The sequence below is a fragment of the Penicillium concentricum genome, assembly GCF_028827145.1.
Source record: "Penicillium concentricum strain IBT 3081 chromosome Unknown utg000003l_segment0_segment0, whole genome shotgun sequence".
Lineage (NCBI taxonomy): Eukaryota > Fungi > Ascomycota > Eurotiomycetes > Eurotiales > Aspergillaceae > Penicillium > Penicillium concentricum.
This window is the reverse complement of record NW_026622756.1, coordinates 504,981-529,582: the sequence shown is the minus strand read 5'-3', so window position 1 is coordinate 529,582 and position 24,602 is coordinate 504,981. Positions and strand designations below refer to the sequence as shown.

Here is a 24,602-nt window from a genome sequence, read left to right as displayed (position 1 = left end):
GTAACGTTCAAGAGCACATATTGAGAGTCGCTGAAATGCAAAGAATCCATCGGATAGGAGAGAAGGAATCGATAGGGACTTGCAGAGCAGGTTCAATGGGTGCCTTGGAGGCGATGAAGGCCGATAACCACAGAACGGCGCATCGAGGGAATCCTGTTGCCTAACCAATGAGCAATCACAAGAGAGACCAAATAGTGGGGTCACGGGGCAGGCAGCAGGTAATGATGTTTAGATTACGGTATTACCAATACCAATTACAGATATAAATTTATCGCCTCAGGCATTCGACAGGAAGGCACTACATAGTAGTAAATAATACTAGGATTCTATTCATTCAAGTTAATCTGTACATACAATAAAGCTAAAAGTAAGAGAGTCGCTGGAGAGACCAGGCCATTGGGGCCAGAATTATCATCCGATTCGTCACCCTGTCATCACACGCGACACACCGACATCCCGTGCTCGTTTCTCACTGAAATTATGCAGTCTCTCTCCAATGAGATAGACTTCGTCGCGGATATTGGTGCGCCAGGCCGCCACTCGTCTCAGCAGTAGATGCGCCACCCATACAGAGAGCACGGCCAATAGTGTGATGGGATAGGCATAACGGTAAATATTAGGCTGCACTCCGACGTGGGAGTAGAAAATTGTCCAGCGCACAATAAACCCAAATGACAAGGGCAATGTTACTGCAGCTGCTGTAAAGAGAATGATTGGAAGAACAAGGGCACGAGTGGCAAGGCTCGCATTAGGTTTCAGCCAACCATCTTGGAAGACACTCTTGACCGCAGCGGCCACCCAGGAACGGGGGTGCCAGGAAGTCAGCTTGATGGCCAACTGGACATACAACACCCCGAGCGCCCAGTCTTGAACGACATGAACAACATGCGACTCTCCATCACCAAATAGGGTGTGCGCCGGAATGAGAATGTATAGCTCAGTGAGCAGTGCGAAGAGTGACGGTAGAATGATAATGGCAACTGAGACAACGTAGAGAAGCCGAGCAGCATGCATCACAAGGCCCAGACTGGTCTGGGCTGCTTGATGGGGGGAGCGAAGGTATGTGCCTAAATGGTCTCGAACGAATTCAAGTGCGGTGCTGGAGTAGTACGCCAGGTAGGCAAGCGCACCGACCACACAAAGACCACTTGAAAAGGCATAGACATCGTTCACCGGAGCCAGAGTAGAGGAGTAGGAGCCGATAATCTTCCGACCAATGACCAAGGGAATAATGGTGATGCCTACCCCGGTGGTGGCGGCAAATAGCCAGATTAGAAGAATAAAGGCAGCAATCCGAGTTCGGAATGAGGGAGGGATGTAGACTTTGGTGAACATGTTGCTAGATCGGCCATGTAGCCCATCGGCAGGATCAGGCTTCCCATCAACACGTTCATTGTCCTCGGTGACCTCAAGGAAAACGTGGTTGCCTTTGGGGATGCGGACCTGATCAGAGCCAGGAGCGCGCACGTATCGACCATCCCGCAGGAAGTAGACGTCACGATTTTCCCGCTCGGCTGCAGCCTGCTGATCATCTCCAATTACTGGGTGTTCCCAGTCACCCTCGCTTCTAGAGAGAATACCCCACCAGGTCTTCCGCACATGGTAGCCTTCCTCCTCAAGGTGTCTTTCGGGGAAGAAAAAGTTGCTGAGACGTAAGAAATGAGCACACTTGTGGAACCACCAGTCATACAAATCATGTAAGCCGTCTGAAGGTTTGAATGATTGAATGACTACAGGCAACACGAAGTTGTAGAATAGTAGATCAACCGGGAATTCGAGCATCGGGGCACTAGCAGACCAGTGAATCGGGAGAACACCATCGAGGGCAAAGTGCAAGCCCCAGACGACACCTCCTAGACAAACGATCACCAGCGCACCGTATACAAGAGCACTAAACCCGATCTTACGAAGCTGGGTAGTGATGCTGCGTTCGAGAACATCACGTATCGGATGGAAGGTTGGATCATCGGGGTCACGAATGAAGTCTAAGGAATCAAAAAGTTAGCAAGACGATCAAGGTCTGGGAAATGAATAACAGCACTTACAAAGCACACCACTTCTCAAGATCTTTCTGCACATGGAAACAAATAAGGCAAAGTGGAACATGTAACAAGTGCCAACAAACCAATGCACAAATAGCGAAGTGAGCGGGGATGCAGCAGTAAAAGCGATACGAGAGGCGACTGTAGCGTCAGAGAAGAGCGGAAGTAAAGCAAGATCAAGAAGACTGCCACAATACAAAGGGAAGACAATCATCTCAATCCCGATGATGAGAATGACCTTCATAACTCCTCCGGCTTGTATCAAGACCTCAGCAAGCAGACCCTCGATTCTTTGTCCTCGGTTGGCACCAGAAAGCAGCCCTGTGATCCGTAGATAGAGAAGGCCTGTCATGAACGCAAGCAAATAGCCCATGAAGATAGCGATGACACGGTCCTTGGAATCCCAAACTGCCAGGTCATAATCGACCGGTACTGTGGCAGAAGCTGCTTTTGCTGCACTTGCATTCATCAGCCTTGTTCCAGGCATTGAGAAGAGTGATGATTTGGCGAATGTGGTGAGTTGTTGTTGGGCTTGGCCAATAAAGTTCTTGAAAAGGGAGAGGTCAAGGTCCAAAGACAGGGCACCAGGAACACCGAGAGTCACAAGCCGAAGTGGGAAGTCATGCAGGATGAACTTGACAATGGCAAAGACTGATTGGAACACAGCACCAAGGCGAGCCTGATGCAATTTAAGCGCCTGATGGGAGAGCACTGAGAACATGGGAATATCAGACTCATGGAAAACCAGGAATGCTTTGATCACTTTGTTCAAGCGGTGACTGCTTGCATCGATGAGGGAAAGCGATGCACTGGTGACTGAGTTGTCCCGGGGAATCCATTCTCCAATCGGTAAAAGAGCACTGAAAGGGCTCAGTAGAATCTTGAAAACAAAGGTGAACCAGTACATGAGATATCCCACGACACCAATAAGAGTATCAAGAGCGATATCTGCGACGACTTCAACCGCGGTGATGGGGACACCAATGACGAGTTCGAGAGGGTTGGCCAACAACACAAGGGCAATTTTACCCCATAGATACGGAAGCCAGATACCGATGGCTACTGTGAACGCAATCAGAAGGGCACAGAAGACACCGTTCTGGAAAAGCCCGAAAATGGGACCATGCATGCCAATCAGGTCCATGATTCCTTCGAAATCGTCCCCTTCAATTGCATCGATATCGTTAGGGTCTATCCCAGCATTTGCGGCGGCAGCAGCAGCAGCATCAGCGGCAGCATTTGCTTGGATTTGTTCCATCCGATTTGGCAAGGGCACGAATGGCTCTTCCAAGGCTGGATCCTGGACAATACGCTCCTCGTCTTCGGGAACTGGTTCTTGTCTATTGCGCTCTACGGGTGTGATGTCTCCCCAAAACCATTCAAACACCCGTTCGGTGATGCTCTGTGGGGGCCGATCATCGACTTGTACATTGACGACAGGCATGTCATTGTCTCTAGTCGATGGACCATGATCCGCGTTCTGGGCAGAAGGTCCGGCGGCCGTCTCAGGTTGGTGATTATCGACATGTCCATCTTCAAAATTGACATCGGCACCGTATGAGAGTTCCGGATCTTCGGGATCGTGGGGGCGAGTAGAAGGCCCTACTGCTGGATCCCGATTTATGGTGGCTCCGGTGATTGCATTCACAATCCAGTCCAGATCATCCCCATGAGCCTCTTCACGGAGAATGCGCAGCATTTCTTCATGATTACCATGAGTCCGGGCCACTAGGTCTCGGAAAGCCAGAGCACGAGCCGTAGGGGGGTGGCCCCCTGTTTCATTTTCCAGGTCGTTCCCATTGTAGTCTCGTAGTTCCCCTTCGAGCCCTGGGATATCGTACTCGGAATCATTCGATGAGGGAGCTGGGGAGTGGGGAGCAAAATGAGGAAGGATATCATTGTCCAACTCATGGGCTTCAGCGCGTTCATCGTTGACCTCGTTTTCTGGTAGAGCTGGAATTGGTTCTGGTTGTGCAAGAGCACCTTCGTTGAATCGATCATTTACCCGATTGTTGGCATTTGCAATTAACTGAAGAGCAGCCTCGCGCTCTCCTTCTGCGATATTTACCATGGGTTGCTGTTGAACAACCCATTCTCGAATCAGGAAGAGTAGAATAAATGCAACGACTACAAGAAGGGTGATGAGCTGTCCCTCCAATGTGTCCATGATCATGTTGTTAATGGTTGGATATGGTGTCAACGAGTTCAGGAACTTCACATCCGAAAGCCATGATGGATACCGAGATTTGGTCGAGCTAGCCGTGACATTGTTTTGTGCGTTGTCTTGTCCGACAGTCGAGGTAAATGCAGACATGAAGAGCGTAGGAATCACTTTTTTGATGAGTGTGAGCATGAGTGGCTCGCCAGCTGTGAAATTGAGAACGGACGACCGTGCAGATGGTACAGCAGTAGGAGATGAGATAGCGGCATTAGAAATGGTCGAAGTAATCGAGTCAGCTACCATAGTAGCACTTCCATTGGAGAACAGTTGCCCCAGACCATTTTGGGCGGCTTGTGCGGCCTGGTTTCGAATGTTTTCATTGGCAGACCACCGGCCATCAGCAAGCCAAAACAGTGCCCTCCATATTGCCCGCATCGACCACGGTAGCCATCCCAACCAGACAAATGCAACGAGAACAAATCTCAGCCATGTCACCAGAGTCCGGAAGCATTGGATCAAGGCTTGCTTTGCAAATAGAGGCACAGGAAGGCTCTGGGGCATGTTGGGGTCATATAGTTTGGTAAATCGGAATGGCGTTTTGCAGAGCTCGCAATGTTTCTTTTGCGAGTGTGACAACCATTCAACCAGACATATTTGGTGAACAAATTTGATACTACCGCTGCACTTGCACGGGTAAAACAGCGATTCCTCTTCCGTTGCCTCGCCATGACATATCCGACAGGTATCCAGGTCGTCAAATCCCTTTTCCCTTTCGTCATAAGCCGGGTCGTTCATTAGATCGGGGAACGCGGTGTGATCCGCATTGTCGCGGAATTGGTAGTCCGCGGGCTCCATAATTTCGTGAATCTCGCCGAGTTGACGGTGGTGAATCAGATGTTCACCATGTTCCTAGTCGAGCGGGAATGGTAAAAGATGGAAACATGCGGAAGGCTTCGATGATCCGAGGTGAGCTGAATAGAAAGTTTTAGTAACAAAATTTACACTGCTTGTAGGAAGTATCATACCTCAGCGTAATCTGTAGATCATTGGGTGCTTGTAACAAAGCAATTCAGCCCAGGTGCTCATCCAATTCGCTGACTCAGCGGTGTGTGCTGGCAGTACATTAAATACGATATTACCTGCTTATTAAGGCAGTGACAGTGGGGTATTGTGGTATCTGCAGTACGGGTAGCCACCGATGACCTCACTGAGCTCTAAAAACAAATCCTTGATTATTGTGTCATATATGCGATCGGATCCCCTTGTCTCCTTAATGTAATAAAATTGAACTCTTTCTCAGACTTGAAGCTGATTTCGACCCTTTCTACCTTAAAACCAATCTTTTGAAATTGAACCAGCCTACTTGAGGTATCTGACCGCGGCCCGTGAAAGTTGCTAGCGCCAAGACCGACGCGAGCATTTCACCTACAGCAGCTAATTTACTTCGATTCATTCAGTCCCGAGCTCCAATATCAACAGGTCACATATTCAACCGGGCTCTGAGCTTCTCTCCGATGCAGCAATAATTTTTTATTGAGCCGACTCGATCTAAGTGTGTGGAAGGGAAGCCCTCCGCAGTTTACGGCGACCTCGAATCTCACAAGGAAATCGCGTGACCTCGACAGGGTCAGCCTCAGTTGCTATGGTGGTGAAAGAGAATGGCCAAGTGACAGATGTCACGACCAAAACCAATGGCCGAACGGATCTTGAAAGGCCACGGAAGAAGAGCTTCGTGCGGTGGACAGTCGGACTTGTCGTGAGGTGAGTGATGATATCGCCATGCTTATACATAGTTAGAATACTCTTTTAACCTCTTCACTTCTCAGGCTATGTATCTGGTACGCACTCGTGTCGCCATTCCTCCAGTGCCCATCCCACCTCGAAGACCTCACGGAGACATCGCCTCGAGTCTGCAAGCCTTACCTGATTGCTCGTTCGCATGTGGAACCCTATGTGACACCATATTATGATATTTATGCAGCGCCTTACGTTGATCAGGCCCGGCCATACGTGGAAGTGTTTGATCAGCGAGTTTATACCCCAGCATCGAAAGTTGCCAAATCAGGATATGAAAAGTATGGAGCGCCGGCATTGAAGCAAGCTCAGGACTATGGAGTTGAGCAATGGCAACATCAAGTCACACCAAGACTACAGACTGCTCAAAATAAGGTGCACCAGCTTTATTTAGCCGAGGTCGATCCATATGTCCAGCAAAGCGTTGCTGTTGTCTCTCCATATTATCAGAGGGCCAACAATGTTGCGCTCACTGTCTATCAGGGCCACCTGGTACCTTTCTACGCCCGTTCCAAGCCTTTCATCGGGAAAGCTTACTCCACGGGCCAGGGTATTTTGACAACCCATGTCATGCCCCGGGCGCAGTATACCTGGTCATCCGCGGTCTACTATGCTAACAGCTCACTATGGCCTCACGTTACTGGTCTTTACTCTGAGCAAGTGGAGCCCCAGCTGGTCAAGATTGGCCAGCGGCTGGCAAGCTACAGGGAGGGCAAGCGACTTCGCGCTGTCATAGAGGATGTGGACAGGTATTTATAGGCCCTTGATCTCTCCAGTTTATGGCTTGCTAACCATGGTCATTAGCAGCTCAACCGTACAGCCCGTTACCTCCTCGACCACCAAGTCACAGGAACAGATTCACACCACGACCACTGTTACTTCAACCTCCGCCCCCCAGCCTCCTGCCCAACCCACACTGACTCCTACCGAGCAAGCGCAGCAAGCCCGCGAGAAGATAGATTCGGACCTTGAGCGGTGGCAGGGAAAGTTTACTCTCGCAGCTGATAAAGGTATTGAAGATCTTGAGGAACGTATTGGGGAGATCGTGTCCGCCCTGGTTGCAAGCAGCGCGAAGAGCCACGGCCAGAGCCTTTCTACCGCGCTTCAGTCGGTTTCCGCTGAACAAATCTCCTCGATCAAGCAACGTATCAATGAACTTGCGGATTCAATGCCAGAGGAGGACGCCCCAGAGATCGAGAAGTCTACTAGCGACTTGCTGGTTAGGGATATTCGAACTTCTGCCATCTCTGTGCGAGATCGCGCCCATGCGCTCCGAGAGTGGTCTATCTCGTTCGAGGACGAACTTGTTCGCCGAGTCACTGCTGCTGTCAATTCGACACTCAACGTTCTCGACAGCATTCGCGATCTAGGCCTACAAGAGATTGGCATGCGCTGGGCGTGGATGGATGGTGTCACATACAAGGATTGGGCGAAGTATCATGCGCTCAAAGCGCAGCTCGAAGAATGGCGCAACGAGATCCGAAATGTTGGCATGAACCACAAATCTGTATCCGACGCTAGAGCCGTGGCAAGTGACATCATGGACGAGGGCATGCATGAAGCCGAACAGGCTGCCAGAGAACTTGTCCGGTTGAAGGATGTTGGGATCTGGAAGATTGCTGCTCGTGAAGTAAGCGATGATTTCGAAACTCGCACTGAAGCCCCGCCGGCGAGGCCCAAGCCCCAGGAGACTGAGGTACCTGACGAAGAGGCCACCAATGTGGATTTCGACCTCGATGAGTCTTCCGAACAGGTGGCAGCACCAACATTGGACGACGCGTACGAGGAAACACACTCGACCGAGGCGCCTTCCCCAGCTGTAGATGCTGAAGCGGATTTTGATGACGATGACGAGTCTGTTATGAACGATGATATCGTGGTGGAAGAGCAGCCCTCCGCAAGACCCGCCTTCGGTGTTGCGGCTGCCGATGCAAATTCGCATCAAGCACCTATCCTGGATGACGAGAGCCAGGATGTCCTGGACACTCTGGCCAGCAAAGCCAGCGATGCTTACGCCGATGTGAGTAACGCTGTCAGTGAAGCTATCTACGGTGCATCGACGACCCCGGGAGTCGGTGAGAAGGCAGCATCATTGGCCAGTGAACAGTACTCTCTTGCTTGGTCCGCCGCCTCTACCGTTATCCATGGCACTCCTCTGAGCCCCGGAGAGCGGGTTTCCAGTGCCGCCTCCAAAAAATATAGCGAGGCTGTAGCCGCGTAAGTAGTATACCATATCCAGCTTGTTTTAAAATTGCATACAAAGATCGAATTCTCGCTAATGCGAATTTCTATCACAGTGCGTCGTCGGTCATACACGGCACCCCAACACCAATTGTCCAATCTTTGATGGGCGGAGCCAGCTCAGCATTTGCTGATTCCACGGATCAGGCTAAAGTACTCTATGAGATCGCAAAGTCTCAAGTTCTCGGCCAAATGGCTGAATCTAGCGCTCCTGTTCATGCCCAACTCCTAGCTTCCATAGAGTCGGCCTATTCTGGGTCTTTAAAATATGCCACAGATGAGCTGGAGTCGAAGCTTTGCGCTGTTCGTGCTACCCCGACGCCATCCAACGCCGGACCTTTGGCCCAGATTTCATCTATCGCGTCTTCCCGGCTAAGCCAGGGGCTGAGCTTAGCATCCGAACAACTAGCTCAAGTGCAACCACCAGCGACAACAGCCAGTCTTCCTCGGGCAGGCCTCCAACCATTCGTACTTGATGCGCAGCGTCGCTACTACGAGGCAGTTGGGTTGGCCCACGACCACTACTCTGCTTTTGTCTCTACAGCATCTGGCGCGGTCTATGGTTCTCCAACCCCCACACCAGTCGGAACTTTCAATGGAATCGTTGAGGAAGCTGGGTATCAATACGAGCAGGCTTCCTCGTTGGCTTCTGCCAGCCTTGCCGCCGTGGTCGCATCGGCAAGTTCCGTCATCTCTTCTGCGGATGGCGGCAAAGCACAAAGTATTATTGATGATGCTTCGTCCAGATACAATGCTGCCCTCTCTGCGGCTTCTTCCTCTCTATCTGTGGCTTCCATTTCGGCCAGCTCCGCCATCTATGGAACTTCCACCGGCCCTGTAGAGTCTCTTTCCAGTCAAGTGTCCGAAAACTGGGAAAATCTCATTTCTAAAGCCAGCGAGCAGATCTACGGTTCACCAACGCCGTATGTGCAGCAAGTGTTGAACAACGGACGTCCGCAGTTTGAGGCAGTCCAAGAACTTGTCTCTGAACTGATTGTGGGCAAGCAACCTTCATTTACCGAGAGTGTGCTGAGCAAGCTGCACGCCGCATATGAGACGCCGTACCCAGCTGCAGCTGTCTCCTCTGCCTCTAGCTACATCAATCAAGCTTACGGATCTGCGTCCTCCGCTGCTGCTTCTATCGTTTCAGAAGCCCCGAGCGTAGAGGACATTATTCAACGCGCGGAAGACCAACTCCATGCTGCTGTCCAAGCCGCTAGCGCTGGTATCTACGAAAGTCCCAAGGGTTCCTACGAAAAAGCCACCAAAGCCGCAGCAGATGCCTACTCAACGGCATCTGCTCAGATCAGCAGTGCTGTTTACGGCAAGGAATCTGGTTACATCGATGGTGCCAAGGATGCCATTGAGAATATCCAATCTAAAGCCAGCACCGCTGTCTACGGCGAGGAACCCAACACAATGGAGAGCGCAGGTACCCGTCTCGTTGGAGCCCTTGAAAGTGCCAATTCTCAGCTGGCTCATCTAGCCGCCAGCTATGGCAGCGTTGCGTCCGAAGCAGTCGAGACCGCCACATCATACGTTGAAGATACAACAAGCAGCATTAAGAGTGCTGCAGCTTCAGCCAAGGATGAACTTTGATCAATTTTAATTCAGCGTGTACCATCTTTTCTTTCCTTTTCCTCTTGACTCGGACTCAAATCATTTTGTTCCGAACGAAAACCATGCCTTTGGAATGCCATGCGCGGCCCACGGCGCATTGTTCCCCATATAGTATGTCACGACGGCCATATGCTCATGATCTGCAACATTCACAGTCTTGCTTTTTTTAGGCTTCTATCTCCTCATTTTGCGTTCCTTTCCAGTCACTTCCTGGTTGAAATACGAGGCTTGTTTGAAGTGATATATATATGCTCGGTACATAATGAATGGATTTTTCGAGTATTGTATGTATTTCCTAACTTGCGCTACAAGATATCTGTAGCTACCACCCACGGTGCGCATCGTACCGTAACTTAGCTTGGGAGTAGTATGAAATTTCCTGCTTCAATAGATAAAGATATAGAACAAAAATGGCGCTTTACATGGCAACTAGTAAAGATGGCAATGACTTTGGAGCTCCCATTCTATACCAGCTCATTTTGTACATATCCCCCACACTCCAACAAGATCACCTATACTTCATAGTGGAGCCTCTCTTTTCTTTCTTCAACTGCGTCTTGCTCTTTGGGGCATCGCCCTGTTGAACGGCATCGCCACCACTCATTCCTGCAAATCCCTTCTTCACGCCCATTATCGTGGTGTATGCAGCGTACACAGAGTACAATGGGATCACAGCCCACAACCACCAGGCCCGGTCGTTGAAGAGGCAGGCAGCGACGATGCATCCCTGGGTCCAGTAAAGAACATCCCACATATACTCCGTCAGGCCAGTTGCATTGAGGTCCTCACCGGCGGAGCGCAAAGAACCATCCTCATTATAGCGGGGCCGGCCCATCCGGTCCAAGTAGTATTCAATGGCAAGGGTTGGAACAGCCAGGAAGAAATATGGCTTCAGTGAACGCGGCCGCTGGAAGACAAAGTGCAGCAGGAGGAAGAGCAGGTGCAATGCGGCGGAGACGAGGTGAGTACGGCTGAGCACGGCACCATTGCGGGTCGCCAGGGATTTGGCAGCTTTCTGTGATATAGTCAGAGAATTTCTCACACAATTATCAAGCTAATCCCGAGTTTAGTAGCATCAAAGCGCCCTCACTACATACCTGAGCCATGATTGAAAGCGATCACCAAGTGATCTGCAATCTGATGCCAAAGATGATCCTTTCCAAATTCAAATAACCTCAGATGAATTAATCAAGCTTTTTCCCTCTCAAATTACAGGCAAATGACCGGAATTCGAAGCTGAAGCTGAACGGAGAAAGATGAAGAGAGGGGACATGCATATGACAGCTATAGCACATCCAGGTGATTGTTGCCCTCCACTACCCTCACCGCCCGGAAAAAACGGCAGAAATGACAAAGGCCGCTTCAGACCAAAATAACAGAAAGAACGACCGATGTTCATCTCATCTTGAGCCCATCTTGCAGTTCTTCGCTTCTTTAGAAATGTCCCTGGCACTCTGAGAGACTGATCCTGCGTCCGCAGATGACGTAACCAGAGTACTCCATATTCGCTTCTTTCTACCCTTCATCCGCTTACGGTTTCCGGCTTGGGTTTACATTCCTCATTGTTCCACATCTGCGTACCAAGAGCAGTTGATAGCTCCTGCATCTGAGAACATTTAATCAAGACATCGGACTTGCTGCTGTCCGTGTCTTGCGGTTGTTGATGGACCATTCGATCGCGCTGCAACAACCTACTCGATCGCGTCGTTGTTTCCTCCCCGCGTCTTGGAGGACATTACAAAGGCGCCAGACATTGATGCTACAGTAACGCTGACGAACCGACCCCCACAATCGCATTATTATCACGACTTCCAATAATCACTACACAATCCCCACCTTGCCTTGAACTGTCGCATAACGCCGACCCCTCACCATGGCCTTGTCCACCGGGCATGTTGCCAGCCAGCTAAGGCACCTCATCTATTACCAACTCGACAATAACCTAATTCGCAATGCGCTCTTCCTCGCTGCGCGCCTCCTCGCCTATGAACCCCGATCCTTTGAAGCCCAATATCTGCTCGCCCTTTGCCATCTACACAACGGAGAAGTGAAGGCAGCATTCGAATGCAGCCAGGCTTCGGGCTCGCGCGGTCTGCATGCCGGCTGTGCCTATGTCTTCGCTCAGGCTTGCCTGGACTTGGGAAAATACTTGGACGGCGTTACCGCTCTGGAGCGCAGCAAACCCCTCTGGGTCTCCAAGAACCACTGGAGTAAGCGCCGGGAAACTTTTCCAACTTCAAGTTCACGTGCTAACTATATTACAGACAAGCATAGTGAAACTCAGCGACAGCACCTGCCCGACGCTGCAGCCGTTTACTCCCTGCAGGGGAAGCTTTGGCACGCACATAAAGATTTGACCAAAGCGGTTGACTGCTACGTGGAGGCACTCAAATTGAATCCCTTCATGTGGGATGCATTCCTGGGACTTTGCGAAACAGGTATGTCCTGCTTTTTTCTCTTGGGGTGGGCTTTTCTAACACGATATCAGGTGTCAATATTCGAGTCCCCAATATCTTCCAGCTCAGCCCAGAACTTCTTGCAATAATATCTTCATCACCGGAGGAAACAGCTACTGCGCCAGACAACGTGGCTTACGAAGAAGGGAACTTCCCCATGCAACCTCCCGGTAACCCTGAATCCGACCCTTTTATGGTCTCTGCCTCCCGTGGCGAGACTGACGCCACATTTGGGAGCTCTGCTCTTTGGGAAAAGCTGAATGGGAGCTCTGTCAATTTTGCTGCTGTAGCACAGCCGGTCTTCCACGACGGAATGGAGACCCCAGGCGCACAGAGCAGTGGATCTGATGACTTCCGCATTGCGAATGGAGTCACTGACCCAGAAGCTGGATGGGAAGCACCCTTGGCCCCTGCTCGAAAGACGCGGACAATCCAAACTATGAGCCTTGACCATACCGGGCAACCTCCGCCGCGAATGCGTCCAACAGGCATCAGACCTCGACACAAAACACGAACCGAACCAGAGACTCAGCCAAGTGCTCCTGTAGAAAGAGACCCCTCTCTTATATCGAGATTCGGCGACCGCAAGCGCACAGTCTCTGGGCAAGTCGCCCACCCCCTTCCTTCGTCACAACCGACTGAACCAGGTGCTCCCCAGCGCCGAAGCGTTCGCCTTTTCAACCAGATCAAACCTACAACCAGCAAACTTTCAAACAGCACGCTTACTGGCAGAGATGGCCGCGAAATGAAGAAGTTAAGAGGAGGCCCTACGAAAGGACGGGTAGGTGCGCCCACTGTCGGCCGTGTCGTGAGTGGCAATCGAAAACCCATGGAGACACCCGACAACGATGGTAAAGATAATCGGCCTGGCCTGTCGCAATCTCATCCTGCTGTCCCTCCATTACCCAAAAATGCTGAAAAAACCAAAGAGCTCGAAGCCTTGGATTGGCTTTTGGGACTTTTCAATAAACTTGCATCTGGATATTTCTCATTGAGCCGTTACAGGTGCACGGACGCCATCAGCTCTTTCAATTCTCTCTCCCAAGGGCAGCGTGAAACCCCCTGGGTTTTGTCTCAACTTGGACGGACCTATTTCGAACAAGCAAGCTACACAGAAGCTGCCAAATATTTCTCCAGGGTTCAGAAATTAGCTCCCTCTCGCACCGAGGATATGGAGATCTATTCGACTGTCTTATGGCACCTGAAAAGCGATGTAGAACTGGCTTACTTGGCGCATCAGCTACTCGAAGCCGATCGCCTATCCCCTCAGGCGTGGTGTGCTATTGGTAACTCTTTCTCTCACCAACGGGATCACGATCAAGCCCTCAAGTGCTTCAAGCGTGCGACCATGATTGATCCTGGATTTGCATATGCTTTCACGCTGCAAGGACATGAATATGTCGCCAACGAAGAATACGACAAGGCGTTGGAGGCTTATCGCCATGGTATCAATGCGGATAATCGACATTACAATGCTTGGTACGGACTGGGGACAGTGTATGACAAGATGGGCAAGCTTGACTTCGCTGAGCAGCATTTCCGCAATGCAGCCAGTATCAACCCGACGAACGCAGTACTCATTTGCTGCATTGGTCTGGTATTGGAGAAAATGAACAATCCCCAAGAAGCCCTGGTTCACTACGGTCGAGCCTCCACACTGGCCCCCAACTCGGTATTGGCCAAGTTCCGCAAGGCGCGCGTACTGATGAAGCTACGTGAATACAAGTATGCATTGGGAGAATTGAAGGTCCTGAAGGATATGGCGCCGGATGAGGCAAATGTGCATTACCTTCTTGGAAAGCTGTACAAAATGCTCCACGACAAGGCCAATGCTATCAAGCATTTCACGGCGGCCTTGAACTTGGACCCAAAGGTACGTCTTGATTTTTCTAATTTCCCCTCCCCATCTAAGTTCTTTCTGACTGTGATCCCACACAGGCTGCACAATACATCAAGGACGCAATGGAGTCGTTAGACGATGACGATATGGAGGATGAGGACATAGCGTAGGCCTGTGATGTCCCAGGTCTTTCTCTTGGGGTTCCCACGGGGCCCTTCTCTTATGAACTCGGCGTTTGAGGGCCTCTTTGCACAGCATCACTGTGGAGTTTTCTTTTCCAGGTTTAGACATCTGGCATATGATGGTGTTCTGTACATTAGTTGAACGATTTTTCCCCTGGGCATGCATCATGAGGATGGTGCAATGCATAATTCCATTAATCTTCAAGGAAAGTGATTCTTATTATTGGCTAAATCCTTAAAATATGCTTGATTCTACAATACACATGTGCCCGCAAGTGCCCTGGTGACATCGTCATATGCACTTGCCAGGCGGTAAGTCGGCATGGCAGAAAAACAATTCAACGTTTCTACTCCGATGTGCCCTTCCCCACAAGCCATGCATGGCTCAGTCTTGGATTTAATCTGCTATTTCTCTTTTCTTCCTTGATTCCTCCGTATTACAGTGGGTTGGTTGTTGCCCATTTACCAAAGCAAAAAGTACGTTTCCTCTCGGGAAGTATAATTTCCGTACTCTGACCGCATTTACTCAGCTCTTCTTGAATCGCCCAACAACCGTCACCATGTCCTTCGGCTCTTATGTTGCTTCGGGCGTTAGCGCATTCGTTGTGCTGACAGCCTCCCTCTTTGCACTTGGCCAAAAAGTGCCTCGTGCCGCTTTCTTCGCCCGGTGTCTAGCCTCATATGGCTGTCTCCTCGTTTCTGCCGCGTATGGCGTGGTCGTCTCGATCTGTCTGCGGTTAGTTGGATACGGCCGTGTTTCACAATGGGCAGCAGGCCGCAGCTTTAAGTGGCTGATGCGGTTTACAACCGGTGTCACGTTTGAGGTCGTCGAAGGCGAAGAATACCTCTCCACCCGTCCGGCCGTCTTCATTGGTAACCACCAGACTGAGCTCGATGTTTTGATGCTTGGCAGTGTATTCCCGCCATACTGCAGTGTGACTGCCAAGAAGTCACTGCGCAATATCCCCTTCCTGGGCTGGTTCATGTCCCTGTCCCGCACTGTGTTTATTGACCGTGCCAACCGGGAGACAGCCCTCAAGGCTTTTGATGGTGCCGCTGCCGAGATGCGCGATCACCGCCAGAGCGTTTTTATTTTCGCCGAGGGAACCCGGAGTTACTCCGACGAACCTACGTTACTGCCCTTCAAGAAGGGTGCTTTCCATCTCGCTGTCAAGGCCGGTGTGCCGATCGTGCCGATCGTGACAGAGAACTATTCGCACGTTCTGTCACCTCGTGCTTGGCGGTTCAACGCTGGAGCTATCAAAATTAAAGGTGAGTCACACTAGAAATTGCCAAGATTGGTGTAAAGCATAGCTAATAATTCTGGAATAGTCTTGCCTCCCATCCTGACTGAGGATTTGACATCGGAAGATGTGGATAGCTTGACCCAGTCGACGCGGGATTCGATGCTGAAAACTCTTGCAGCAATGTCCCATGTGCAGAAGGAGGAGGTCGATGTCACTCGCACCAACGGTGTCTCCAGCGCCATCGAAATCTAAGTGCCAAAACAAAATTGTGCTTCGTCACATAGGGCCACGCTCGGCACTTACAATATGTCTCTTTTTATTTGGGTGCACTATCAGGCATTCAAATTGAAAGTCTATAACAGCAGAGAGCAAACCCGAACACCACAGCTAACCAAGAAGCAATCCGCAATTGGAACACTGCAGTATATTCTTGCCCATTTCTTCGATACCCAAGAGATCGATTTTGAGGGCCCCAGACGTCGATCCTATCCGACACCATCCTTCACTGTTCAGGAGACCAACAATAGTCTAGACATTGGCATTACCTCTGGACAGACTTTTGACTCTTGATCCACCTCTTCCCCTTTTGCAATTTAAAATGTATATATTCTTAGCGCAAACGCATGACATGACCCGGCTACTGTTGGATACTCGCTTTTCTTACTTTTATATACTTGTTTTAAACTGGTCCATAGAATAGAAATAGGCTTCGATTCTTTACCCATACTTGTCCGCGCACCTTGTCCTTTATCTACCAGGATCGACCGTGGACCCCATGTCTCAGTAATTGAAAGGGGACATCGAAAGTAAATTCATTGAAGAGCTTATTGGAGATGAGCATGTGATCGGCACTCACCTAACGTTCCGGAAAAATAATTACAAGCAATTACGCTTGGAACCAGGGGATCTAGTAATCAGAATAAGAGGCGCAGAGATGGAATGAAATGGGGCATTTCATTTTCGCTAATGATAACAAGACGATGCACAGAAATATGCTCAAGGGGAATAATCGGGCCAAAAAGCTCGCTCAAAAGGAACATGGGATAAGAAAATGCAACATGCAAGTAACTCAGAGGAATGATCACCTGGTCATAAACTAGGAAGGGGGGACTTAGAAACTTGGTAGCTTCTGGGTGTGATCACAGCGGCCCTCAGCACATGGCCGGATATCGATGTCAATATCGACCTCCTGCATGGGCAACCAGGGGTCGCTGATTACTGAGTGCACGTGCCAGGGATCCTGATCGCCCACGGTACGAAGCGCGATGGGGGCAATACGGACGTTCTGATGTCCGTTCTCGGGGTCGAGGACTGTGACGCACCCGGGCAGGTGATCGCTGCCATTCACGGCCACCTGCTGCGAAACAGCTCCGATATTGGGGCCTGAGGCAGCTGTGGCGACAATGTAGTCGGACTCGAAGCCGACGAGCTGGACGCGTACAAAATAGTTGGGGATGCCACCTATGGAGATTTCGATATCGGAGTAAGGCCGACCCCAATCTTGGACTGAGGGCGCAATGAGAGTGGCAGGAGTGAGAGGGCGACCAGGAGATCCGAGTTTCTGAACGGGTTCAGGGGGAATGACGTTTGTAAATTCCAGATCCTTTATCCAAGTGGCCAAAAGGCCGTCTCCGGTCATTTTCAAGTAAGCCTCCTTGAGGGCCCAAATCGAGTAGAACAGCCGAACGCCGTAGGCAGCCAGAACTTCCTCGTTGTCTTTGCTCGGGTCACTCTTCCTGAGACCAAGATTCCGAGCCAATTGAAGAGTCGCGTAAGGGTTCTTGATAGTCGCAAGCTCACGGGGTGAGAGGACATCAGTGAAGACATCCACGAAAGTTGCCAGGTCAGCAAGTGTCTTCGGGGGACGATTAGAGCGGCGACGAGAGGGTTCATCAACACAGGCAATGTCAATGCCCACGCGAGGCAAACCTTGGGCTTCACCGGTTGAGTGGGCTGTTACGGCACGCGTGCCCGCGAACAGAGTAAGCCCAGCCTGATGGCTTACATTGAAATCAAGAGTTGAATCGTAGAATGGGCGATTTTCGGGAATTGGAGTACGCTGGATCTCAATCTTATTCCAAGGAGTGCCAGTGGCTTGGTGAACGTAGTAGTATTTCAGGAGCTGGGAGGCCAAGGACAGGCGCTTGTCCGAGGTTTGATAGTACTTCTTAACGGCTGCCTGATCAGACTGAGTTAAGGTATTGAGAAGAGGAAGGTCAAAAAAGTTCTCATCCCAACGTCTGACATCGATATACCATCGGACTAATGTAGGCTGGTCCTTGGAGATGTCATTCTGTTTGATCTCATTGAGATCCATTTTGGTCTGAAATTGGTTAGTGGGTGCATTACTGGATGCCCTGTGGCTAGTTACTCACAAGTCCAGATGATCCGAGGTCTACCATTGCATTGTTATCAACAGTCTCATATATGCCAACTTTAGATGCGCCGCATCCCACCTTGGCAGATCGAAGCCATATTGGCCCCGCATATCGGACTATATATCAATCAACACGTGTCGATAAGGCAATCACCTGTCGTGGTGCGTGGAAGTACTATGCTGGGAAGGTACATGGGAATAAGCGGGGAAATCCTGGTTGGTCGTGCCTAGCAGTACGACCAACTATATATATCTAAGATTTACATATGTCGCTCTTCCCTCTTCATCCTAGGCATACCTACATCTGTAGGTACGGTTCTTGATATCTGATGTCGCGTGGGATTAAATACGGAGATAAGAAGCTATCACGTGAGAGTGAGTTCCCCGCCGGAAAGTCAAAGTCACGTGCTTCCAAAAGAGTCATCAATATCAAGAAGAATCCGAAGTCAGACAGTCCTCAATTACTATCTTTAGAGACAATGCCTATCACCGTCGGAGTTCTGGCCCTACAAGGCGCATTCTTTGAGCATGTGCAACTCTTGAAGAAAGCCGCCGAGCAAGCACCATCCTCGGAATGGCACTTCATTGAAGTACGAACGCCACAAGAACTAGCAAAATGCGATGGATTGGTCTTGCCCGGAGGCGAGAGTACCACCATGTCTTTGGTTGCAGCAAGGTCAAATCTGCTCGAGCCACTGCGGGAGTTTGTAAAGTAAGTGACTTCGGTCAGCCGATATCAATTCTATCTAATACGTTGGGTATGCAGAGTGGATCGCAAACCAACGTGGGGTACATGCGCTGGGCTCATTTTGCTCGCCGAGTCTGCCAACAAGACCAAGAAGGGTGGGCAAGAGCTCATCGGTGGTCTTGATGTGCGAGTGAACCGAAACCACTTCGGTCGACAGACGGAAAGCTTCCAAGGCCCGTTGGATCTGCCATTCTTGGGTCCAGACGCGCCTCCCTTCCCAGCAGTATTCATTAGAGCCCCTATCGTGGAGAAAATTCTTCCCCACCATGAGGGCATTCAAACAGAAGAGATTCAACAGGACGATGTTGTCGTGGCACCATCCAGACAAGCACGGGACTTGGTGGCGCAAGCGGCAACGGCAGAGCACGTCGAGGTACTAGCAACATTAGTGGGACCAGCAGCTCAACACGCCACGGAGGGTCGAGACATCAATCCTGACCAGGAAGTTGGCGACATTGTTGCAGTGCGACAGGGCAATGTATTCGGCACCAGCTTCCACCCGGAGCTGACAGGCGACGCAAGAATCCACATTTGGTGGTTGCACGAAGTTCAATCAGCAGTGCGGAAACGAGACAAGTTAAAGCAATAGATCACCAGCATTAGAAGGCGATGGAGGAAAAAGAAAATTGTAGATAGAGTATTCGGTGAATAGACATTTCCTGTTTCTGCTAATTGGATTCACCCTCCCATTAAGTAACGCCATTGCTTTGCCAAGCCAGTACTTTTTCATTATGTCCTGACCTACCTTCCGGCGCCGTATTCATCCTCCTCGCGCTGGCGCTGCTCATCATAGGCACGGCCATATCCACCACGGCCCGGATCGTATTCTTCGCGGTATTCATCACGCACTTGACCGCCCGATTTGCCTCGTCTGTAGAGAAAGTCAGTCATTACTAGCCCGTAACCGCTATTGGTAAAGATCACATACCCGAACTGCCGTCCTTCCTCAAATCCGGGGTCAAGGTCTGTCCGAATGATCCGCTCATCCAGCTTGGTTCCTCCGATATACTTCAAGCAATCCAGCGCATCCTGGTGGGTATAATACTCGACGAAGCAAAAGCCGCAGGGTGTCTTGTTGAATCGGTCGAGGCCCATTACAAGTCGCTTGATCTCACCACACCTAGAATTCGAGGTTAATCATAATTCGAAGGGAACCGAAGGCGCATTCTCACTTGGCAAAGAGTTCGTGAATTTGTTCTTCGGTGGTATAAAAGGAGCTTGAATTGGTCAGTAACGGAAATTGCGTTTAGGTTATTGCATGGTTGCATACAGATTTCCCACGTAGAGGGTTGTCGCGTCTTTCAATTTGTCGTCGGGTTTCTCCTGCTGCTGCTCCTCTTCCTCTCGATCGTTGAATCTGCGTCGCTTATTCTGCATACAGTTGTTCAGCCTCTATAACCCATTCGGACTGGTTTCAACGCAGCTTGGTGAAGGGCAGTCCAAGGTGAGTACTCACCTTGCTGACATAGTATGCGCTAGGTCGATCCAGTCGGTCGACTGTATTTACAGCCAGCAAGCTCATGGTGAATTGAGATGAATGTTGAAATTGGAGGGTGTGGTTGACAGAAGGTAGTTGGGGAAGCAAAGCAGCTCGGAGCTCTTCGAAAGATCTTGGCACCCAAGAATTCCACTCCGCATCAACAACTTTGCTTTCGTCTACTTTGTTTTTTCACCCGCGCAACTCGTCTGCTATTTCCGACCGCCCCAGGATGGTCTGAAACTCTTAACACCTTTCGATTATACAATACAATTTACGAATCATCCTTAATGCCGAAGGTCAACAGTTATGCGCCTGCCTGGCTGTGCCGGCCCTCGCCTGGCGCAAAGTTCCTGTCCAGCAGTTCAGCCCAAAGTCCAGCGGAGGACCTGCAAACTAAATCCAAGCCTGTGACCAATGGAGCTACGCGAACAATCGCTAAGAGGGGGAATGAGGTATTCGCCGTTGTGGACAATGAGATACGGTGGTCAAACCTTGCCCGACTCAAAGACCAATGGCAACAAGAGATTAAGCAGAAGAAGGGATCGGCTAGTCAAGCTGAAGAGCAAACCGACAACACTCAGCCCCCTCCCTACAGGGTATGAATATCTAGTACACCCAAGGGAATCAAGCTTGGGTTAAATTGAATTGCGACTAACGGTTCCGCAGGTTTTAGCAGTGCCTGTGTACGGACTGATCAAACAGATCATCCCCTCCCCGAATGGCGCCTTCCTTGCCATCGTCACTGAACACACTGTTCATATCTCCGTTCTCCCCGATTCTTCACACCTTTCGTCCTCCGACTGCGACTCTATACGGCTGAAGACATATCAGTTAGGACCGACAACCCATGTTATTCCTGAGGCTCCGGTGGTCTCGGCACTATGGCATCCACTGGGATTGCACACCAATCTAGGGGGCTGCATTGTTACAATCACAGCTGATGCTGCGGTGCGTGTTTGGGAGTTGGACCGGAATAACCACTGGTCCTTCGACCAGCCGACCCTAGCAATCGATCTGAAGAAGCTCGTCGATGGGACCTCATCCGACCAGGACTTTGCGCCTTCTGGATTTGGCAAAAACAAGGGATTCTCTGCTGATGTCATTGACATGGAGGTTGCGTCGGCCTGTTTCGCTGGCAATGGCAGCGAGAAAGAAGATGCATGGGCACCTATGACCCTGTGGGTGGCGATGAGACCCGGTGATCTCTATGCGCTTTGTCCTCTCCTGCCTTCCAAGTGGCAAGCCCCTTCTACGACCATTCCTTCTCTTTCTGCAGCGATTATTCCCAAACTCGGTGCCCTGGAACAGGAACCGGAGGAATCGGAGGAGGAGCTGATTGCCTGCCGGCAACAGTATGACTGGCTTTCCGAGCTTGACGAACAAGAGCCTCTGGGTGCGCCTTCTGGATCCGAAACAATCCAAGGCGCTGATGTGTTCACTCGCCCGACCAATCCTAGCGCCATCCCAAGATTACAAGGGCCTTTCCGCTTCGACAATGGCGATGAGATCGATGATTTGGATCTCTGCGATCTACTTGTCATTGCTGCCAGTCTAAACGTCGATGATCTCATGATGGGCGAGGAAGAAGAATTAGCCGTGGAAGCCGCAGACCAAGAGAAGCTTTCAGCAACGGTTCTCTCTCTTACTAGTGGGAATGGCCGAGTCCACATCTGTCTAGAGCTCGATGGCGTTGAAGGACAATGGCTACCCAAAGCTAGAAAGAACGCGTTCCGAACTCCTCTTTCAGAGCCGACTGAATTGGTCTTGGTCGAATCACTGGATACAATCAAGGATGGAGAGAAAACAAGTACATGGCCTACTTTCACCAAGGATATTCATTCTCGATACTCTTTCTTTGTGACAACTGCCACAAACGTGGTGTTCCTCTCTCTATCCGGCTGGGTACAGAGACTGGAAGCTGAATTGCAAGCCGAAGACACTGCAGGTTCCGCTTTCCGTCTCCAAGTTCTCTGTGACGGGAATGTGACCATCCGAGAGAGGATTTTGCAGGTTTCGGATGCCGATACTACCGCGCAGAATGAACATCTGGCCACCTCTCTTGTTTTCTATGACTTCGACCTTGGGTACCTGCTCCTCACCTATCATCCATCTAACCCTTATGCAGCTGTAATGGATACACCAGAAGATTCTCTGTCCGTGGCACTGGACAAATCACTGTACGATTCCAGGGCGCCAGCATCAGGTTTGCCTATTTTGCCCCCGAACCGGGCTCCGTACCAAGTTCCCGCCATTTTCTACGCCAACTCTCCGTTGGACTCCTTTGTCGAGAAGCACGTCCCGCATCGGCAACGCCATACGCTCAAAGAGCAAGTGCGCCTGTCGCCTGCGACATTAGACCTTGTGGCCACTGCACATCGCGTGCTATCTGCCCATACAAATGCTCTTGAGCGAGCGGCTTCAGATTTATTCCGCCGCTGTGAGCGGCTGCAGGGCGAGATGCAAGACCAATTGAAGCAGCTTGCGGATGTTGCAGAGCGTGTCAAGGGTGTCACGAGTCAGATTGGGGAAGACGGACATCGCAAGGAGGGTGTCCGAAATGGAGACGCGCTGGATAAGAGATTACAAGCTGCCCAGAATAAGCAAAGTGAACTGAACCGACGATATGAGGCACTACGCACGAAGGTCCTGAATTCTGGAGGTCGCCCTCTGAGCGAAAGAGAGAAGGCTTGGATAACCGAGGTGAAGGCATTGTCTGCATCCTTGCAACAGGGTGAAGAGCAAGAGGAGGATCAACCATTGATCTCACGGTTGGAGACTGTAAGTTTTGTCTTTCTCACATTCGGCCTGCTAGAAATACTCACATATTATCTAGGTCAAACGCCTTGCTCTGGACCTTATGGCCCAAACCAAGTCTGTCACAGGCAAAATGCCTTCTCCAGAACTTGGAGCTCCGTCCTCTCCTGGGGGCCAGCCTAAGGTGCCCCAACGACTGCAACGGGCCAAGGTTGCAGATGCGATGAGAATGGTCGAACGAGAGTGAGTTCATTCTGCTATTTACCTGTCAATGAATCAATAACTAACCATCCTTCTTCCAGATCCGCTGTTATCGACGCGATTACCTCACGTTTGGAACGACTGAACACGAGTCTGTGAACTGTCTAGCTCTGCATGTTGTTAGAGGATCTAGTTTTTCGCATGTATGTTATTACGCATCAATCCATGAAGCTCGTGAGACGAGCCACTGTTTCAATTTTGAACCTTAGCCTTAGGCTGTGCTGTCCTTAGTTAGATCTAGGCAAAAGTTATCAAGCCATTAATCGTTATTACAACATGTCAGTTTTGGTCTGTATGTCCATTCCTCATAGTTGATTTATATAGCCTCAAATGGCCGTGCTTCCATACCTCTTCATCTTGTTTCCATCTACACAATAATCCCGATGCTTCTACTGAAATGATCACGAAATAATAAATGAATTACACTAACACAAAAGACTTTTAAAAAGATGGTGCAGTCTACAACGAACTAATACATTTGATGACATCCATCTTCCAGTCCGCCCCTCATGTCTCTCCTACTCTGCTGTTGGGTAGTACTCCTGCACTGAGCCATATAACCTCAATGATCGATCTTCCAAGCTTTTGATCAGGCCTTTAGGCCTACCAGGGGGAACCACAATACTATTGTAGAGATCATCTTCATCGTTCTCACCGTTGAACTTCTCCTCGTCGGGAGATTCTTCATCGGGGTACTCTTCACAAGAAACAAAATAATCTGTTCCATCCGACGAGTACTCGGATGGGGCCGCCCTGTGACGCCTTGCTCGATAGTCCCTCCCCATCGACGCAAGATCCACCGGGTCACAGGCCCTAGTCAAATCGAAATCGTTATCCTCAGATACGGGATACATTGCTGAATGTTGCTCATAGTATAGTGGCGGGGTCGCAGGTCGCGAATATGGAGATGGCGCCAGGAACTCATCAGCTGAAAAGTAGTCTTCATCGTCGGAAGTATTGGCGCTCCCATCTGCGTCGCTTTCGCAATCTAATATCGCCCCTTTAGATACCTCCCCATGTCCGTCACCTTCGTCACATGCTTGTTGTTCGTAGACACGCTTGTCCCCTCTCGCCCAACAGTCTCCGCATGTCGCTGTGTGGGATTCGAGTGTTATCATTCTTCGACCCCAGCAGAGCCGCTTGTCTCGGCATTTCGATGGATCCATGTCCCATATACAGCCGCACAGTGTGTACTTGCATGTCCAGTAGATGCACATATTGGGGGATGGGGAATCTCAGATTCCGCTGGGTTGGTACCTTGATAGGTGACAGAGCTTAGTGAAGAGTATGGATTAGAGACCCTGCCTATATCCTATAGTCTCACTTGCAAGTTTTATTGAAGCTATGGTCATAGAATAATTAGATTGCACAAAGACCATGTGTCCCTTCGGGCTTAGTT

General features: G+C 50.3%; 10 protein-coding genes across 10 annotated transcripts; 5 read left to right on the top strand and 5 right to left on the bottom strand.

Moving 5' to 3' along the window:
• Positions 1-423: 423 nt before the first annotated feature.
• On the bottom strand, positions 424-5,058 carry N7517_008059 (E3 ubiquitin-protein ligase SSM4; the record flags this gene model as incomplete). The annotated part of the gene is made up of 2 exons (XM_056725789.1): positions 424-1,985; positions 2,046-5,058. The coding sequence occupies 2 exons, from the start codon at positions 5,056-5,058 to the stop codon at positions 424-426; spliced, it is 4,575 nt and encodes a 1,524-aa protein (XP_056576640.1).
• Positions 5,059-5,845: 787 nt separating this feature from the next.
• On the top strand, positions 5,846-9,837 carry N7517_008058 (uncharacterized protein; the record flags this gene model as incomplete). Its single annotated transcript, XM_056725788.1, has 4 exons — positions 5,846-5,964; positions 6,030-6,746; positions 6,802-8,214; positions 8,295-9,837. The coding sequence occupies 4 exons, from the start codon at positions 5,846-5,848 to the stop codon at positions 9,835-9,837; spliced, it is 3,792 nt and encodes a 1,263-aa protein (XP_056576639.1).
• A 529-nt stretch (positions 9,838-10,366) lies between these two features.
• N7517_008057 (SND2/TMEM208 family protein) lies at positions 10,367-10,964 on the bottom strand (the record flags this gene model as incomplete). The annotated part of the gene is made up of 2 exons (XM_056725787.1): positions 10,367-10,873; positions 10,956-10,964. 2 exons carry the CDS (start codon positions 10,962-10,964, stop codon positions 10,367-10,369), a joined length of 516 nt encoding a protein of 171 aa, XP_056576638.1.
• Positions 10,965-11,731: 767 nt separating this feature from the next.
• Positions 11,732-15,835, top strand: N7517_008056 (anaphase promoting complex subunit bimA; the record flags this gene model as incomplete). The annotated part of the gene is made up of 7 exons (XM_056725786.1): positions 11,732-12,068; positions 12,123-12,296; positions 12,347-14,187; positions 14,253-14,320; positions 14,780-14,813; positions 14,834-15,608; positions 15,669-15,835. The coding sequence occupies 7 exons, from the start codon at positions 11,732-11,734 to the stop codon at positions 15,833-15,835; spliced, it is 3,396 nt and encodes a 1,131-aa protein (XP_056576637.1).
• A 54-nt stretch (positions 15,836-15,889) lies between these two features.
• N7517_008055 (uncharacterized protein) lies at positions 15,890-16,153 on the top strand (the record flags this gene model as incomplete). Its single annotated transcript, XM_056725785.1, has 1 exon — positions 15,890-16,153. One exon carries the CDS (start codon positions 15,890-15,892, stop codon positions 16,151-16,153), a length of 264 nt encoding a protein of 87 aa, XP_056576636.1.
• Positions 16,154-16,694: 541 nt separating this feature from the next.
• On the bottom strand, positions 16,695-17,900 carry N7517_008054 (4'-phosphopantetheinyl transferase family protein; the record flags this gene model as incomplete). The annotated part of the gene is made up of 1 exon (XM_056725784.1): positions 16,695-17,900. One exon carries the CDS (start codon positions 17,898-17,900, stop codon positions 16,695-16,697), a length of 1,206 nt encoding a protein of 401 aa, XP_056576635.1.
• A 539-nt stretch (positions 17,901-18,439) lies between these two features.
• Positions 18,440-19,297, top strand: N7517_008053 (pyridoxal 5'-phosphate synthase glutaminase subunit PdxT; the record flags this gene model as incomplete). Its single annotated transcript, XM_056725783.1, has 2 exons — positions 18,440-18,672; positions 18,727-19,297. The coding sequence occupies 2 exons, from the start codon at positions 18,440-18,442 to the stop codon at positions 19,295-19,297; spliced, it is 804 nt and encodes a 267-aa protein (XP_056576634.1).
• Positions 19,298-19,449: 152 nt separating this feature from the next.
• Positions 19,450-20,230, bottom strand: N7517_008052 (nuclear cap-binding protein subunit CBC2; the record flags this gene model as incomplete). The annotated part of the gene is made up of 5 exons (XM_056725782.1): positions 19,450-19,579; positions 19,637-19,828; positions 19,881-19,925; positions 19,979-20,079; positions 20,165-20,230. 5 exons carry the CDS (start codon positions 20,228-20,230, stop codon positions 19,450-19,452), a joined length of 534 nt encoding a protein of 177 aa, XP_056576633.1.
• Positions 20,231-20,475: 245 nt separating this feature from the next.
• On the top strand, positions 20,476-23,302 carry N7517_008051 (uncharacterized protein; the record flags this gene model as incomplete). Its single annotated transcript, XM_056725781.1, has 4 exons — positions 20,476-20,784; positions 20,855-22,966; positions 23,022-23,185; positions 23,245-23,302. 4 exons carry the CDS (start codon positions 20,476-20,478, stop codon positions 23,300-23,302), a joined length of 2,643 nt encoding a protein of 880 aa, XP_056576632.1.
• Positions 23,303-23,721: 419 nt separating this feature from the next.
• N7517_008050 (uncharacterized protein) lies at positions 23,722-24,420 on the bottom strand (the record flags this gene model as incomplete). The annotated part of the gene is made up of 1 exon (XM_056725780.1): positions 23,722-24,420. The coding sequence occupies one exon, from the start codon at positions 24,418-24,420 to the stop codon at positions 23,722-23,724; it is 699 nt and encodes a 232-aa protein (XP_056576631.1).
• Between the last annotated feature and the right edge of the window lie 182 nt (positions 24,421-24,602).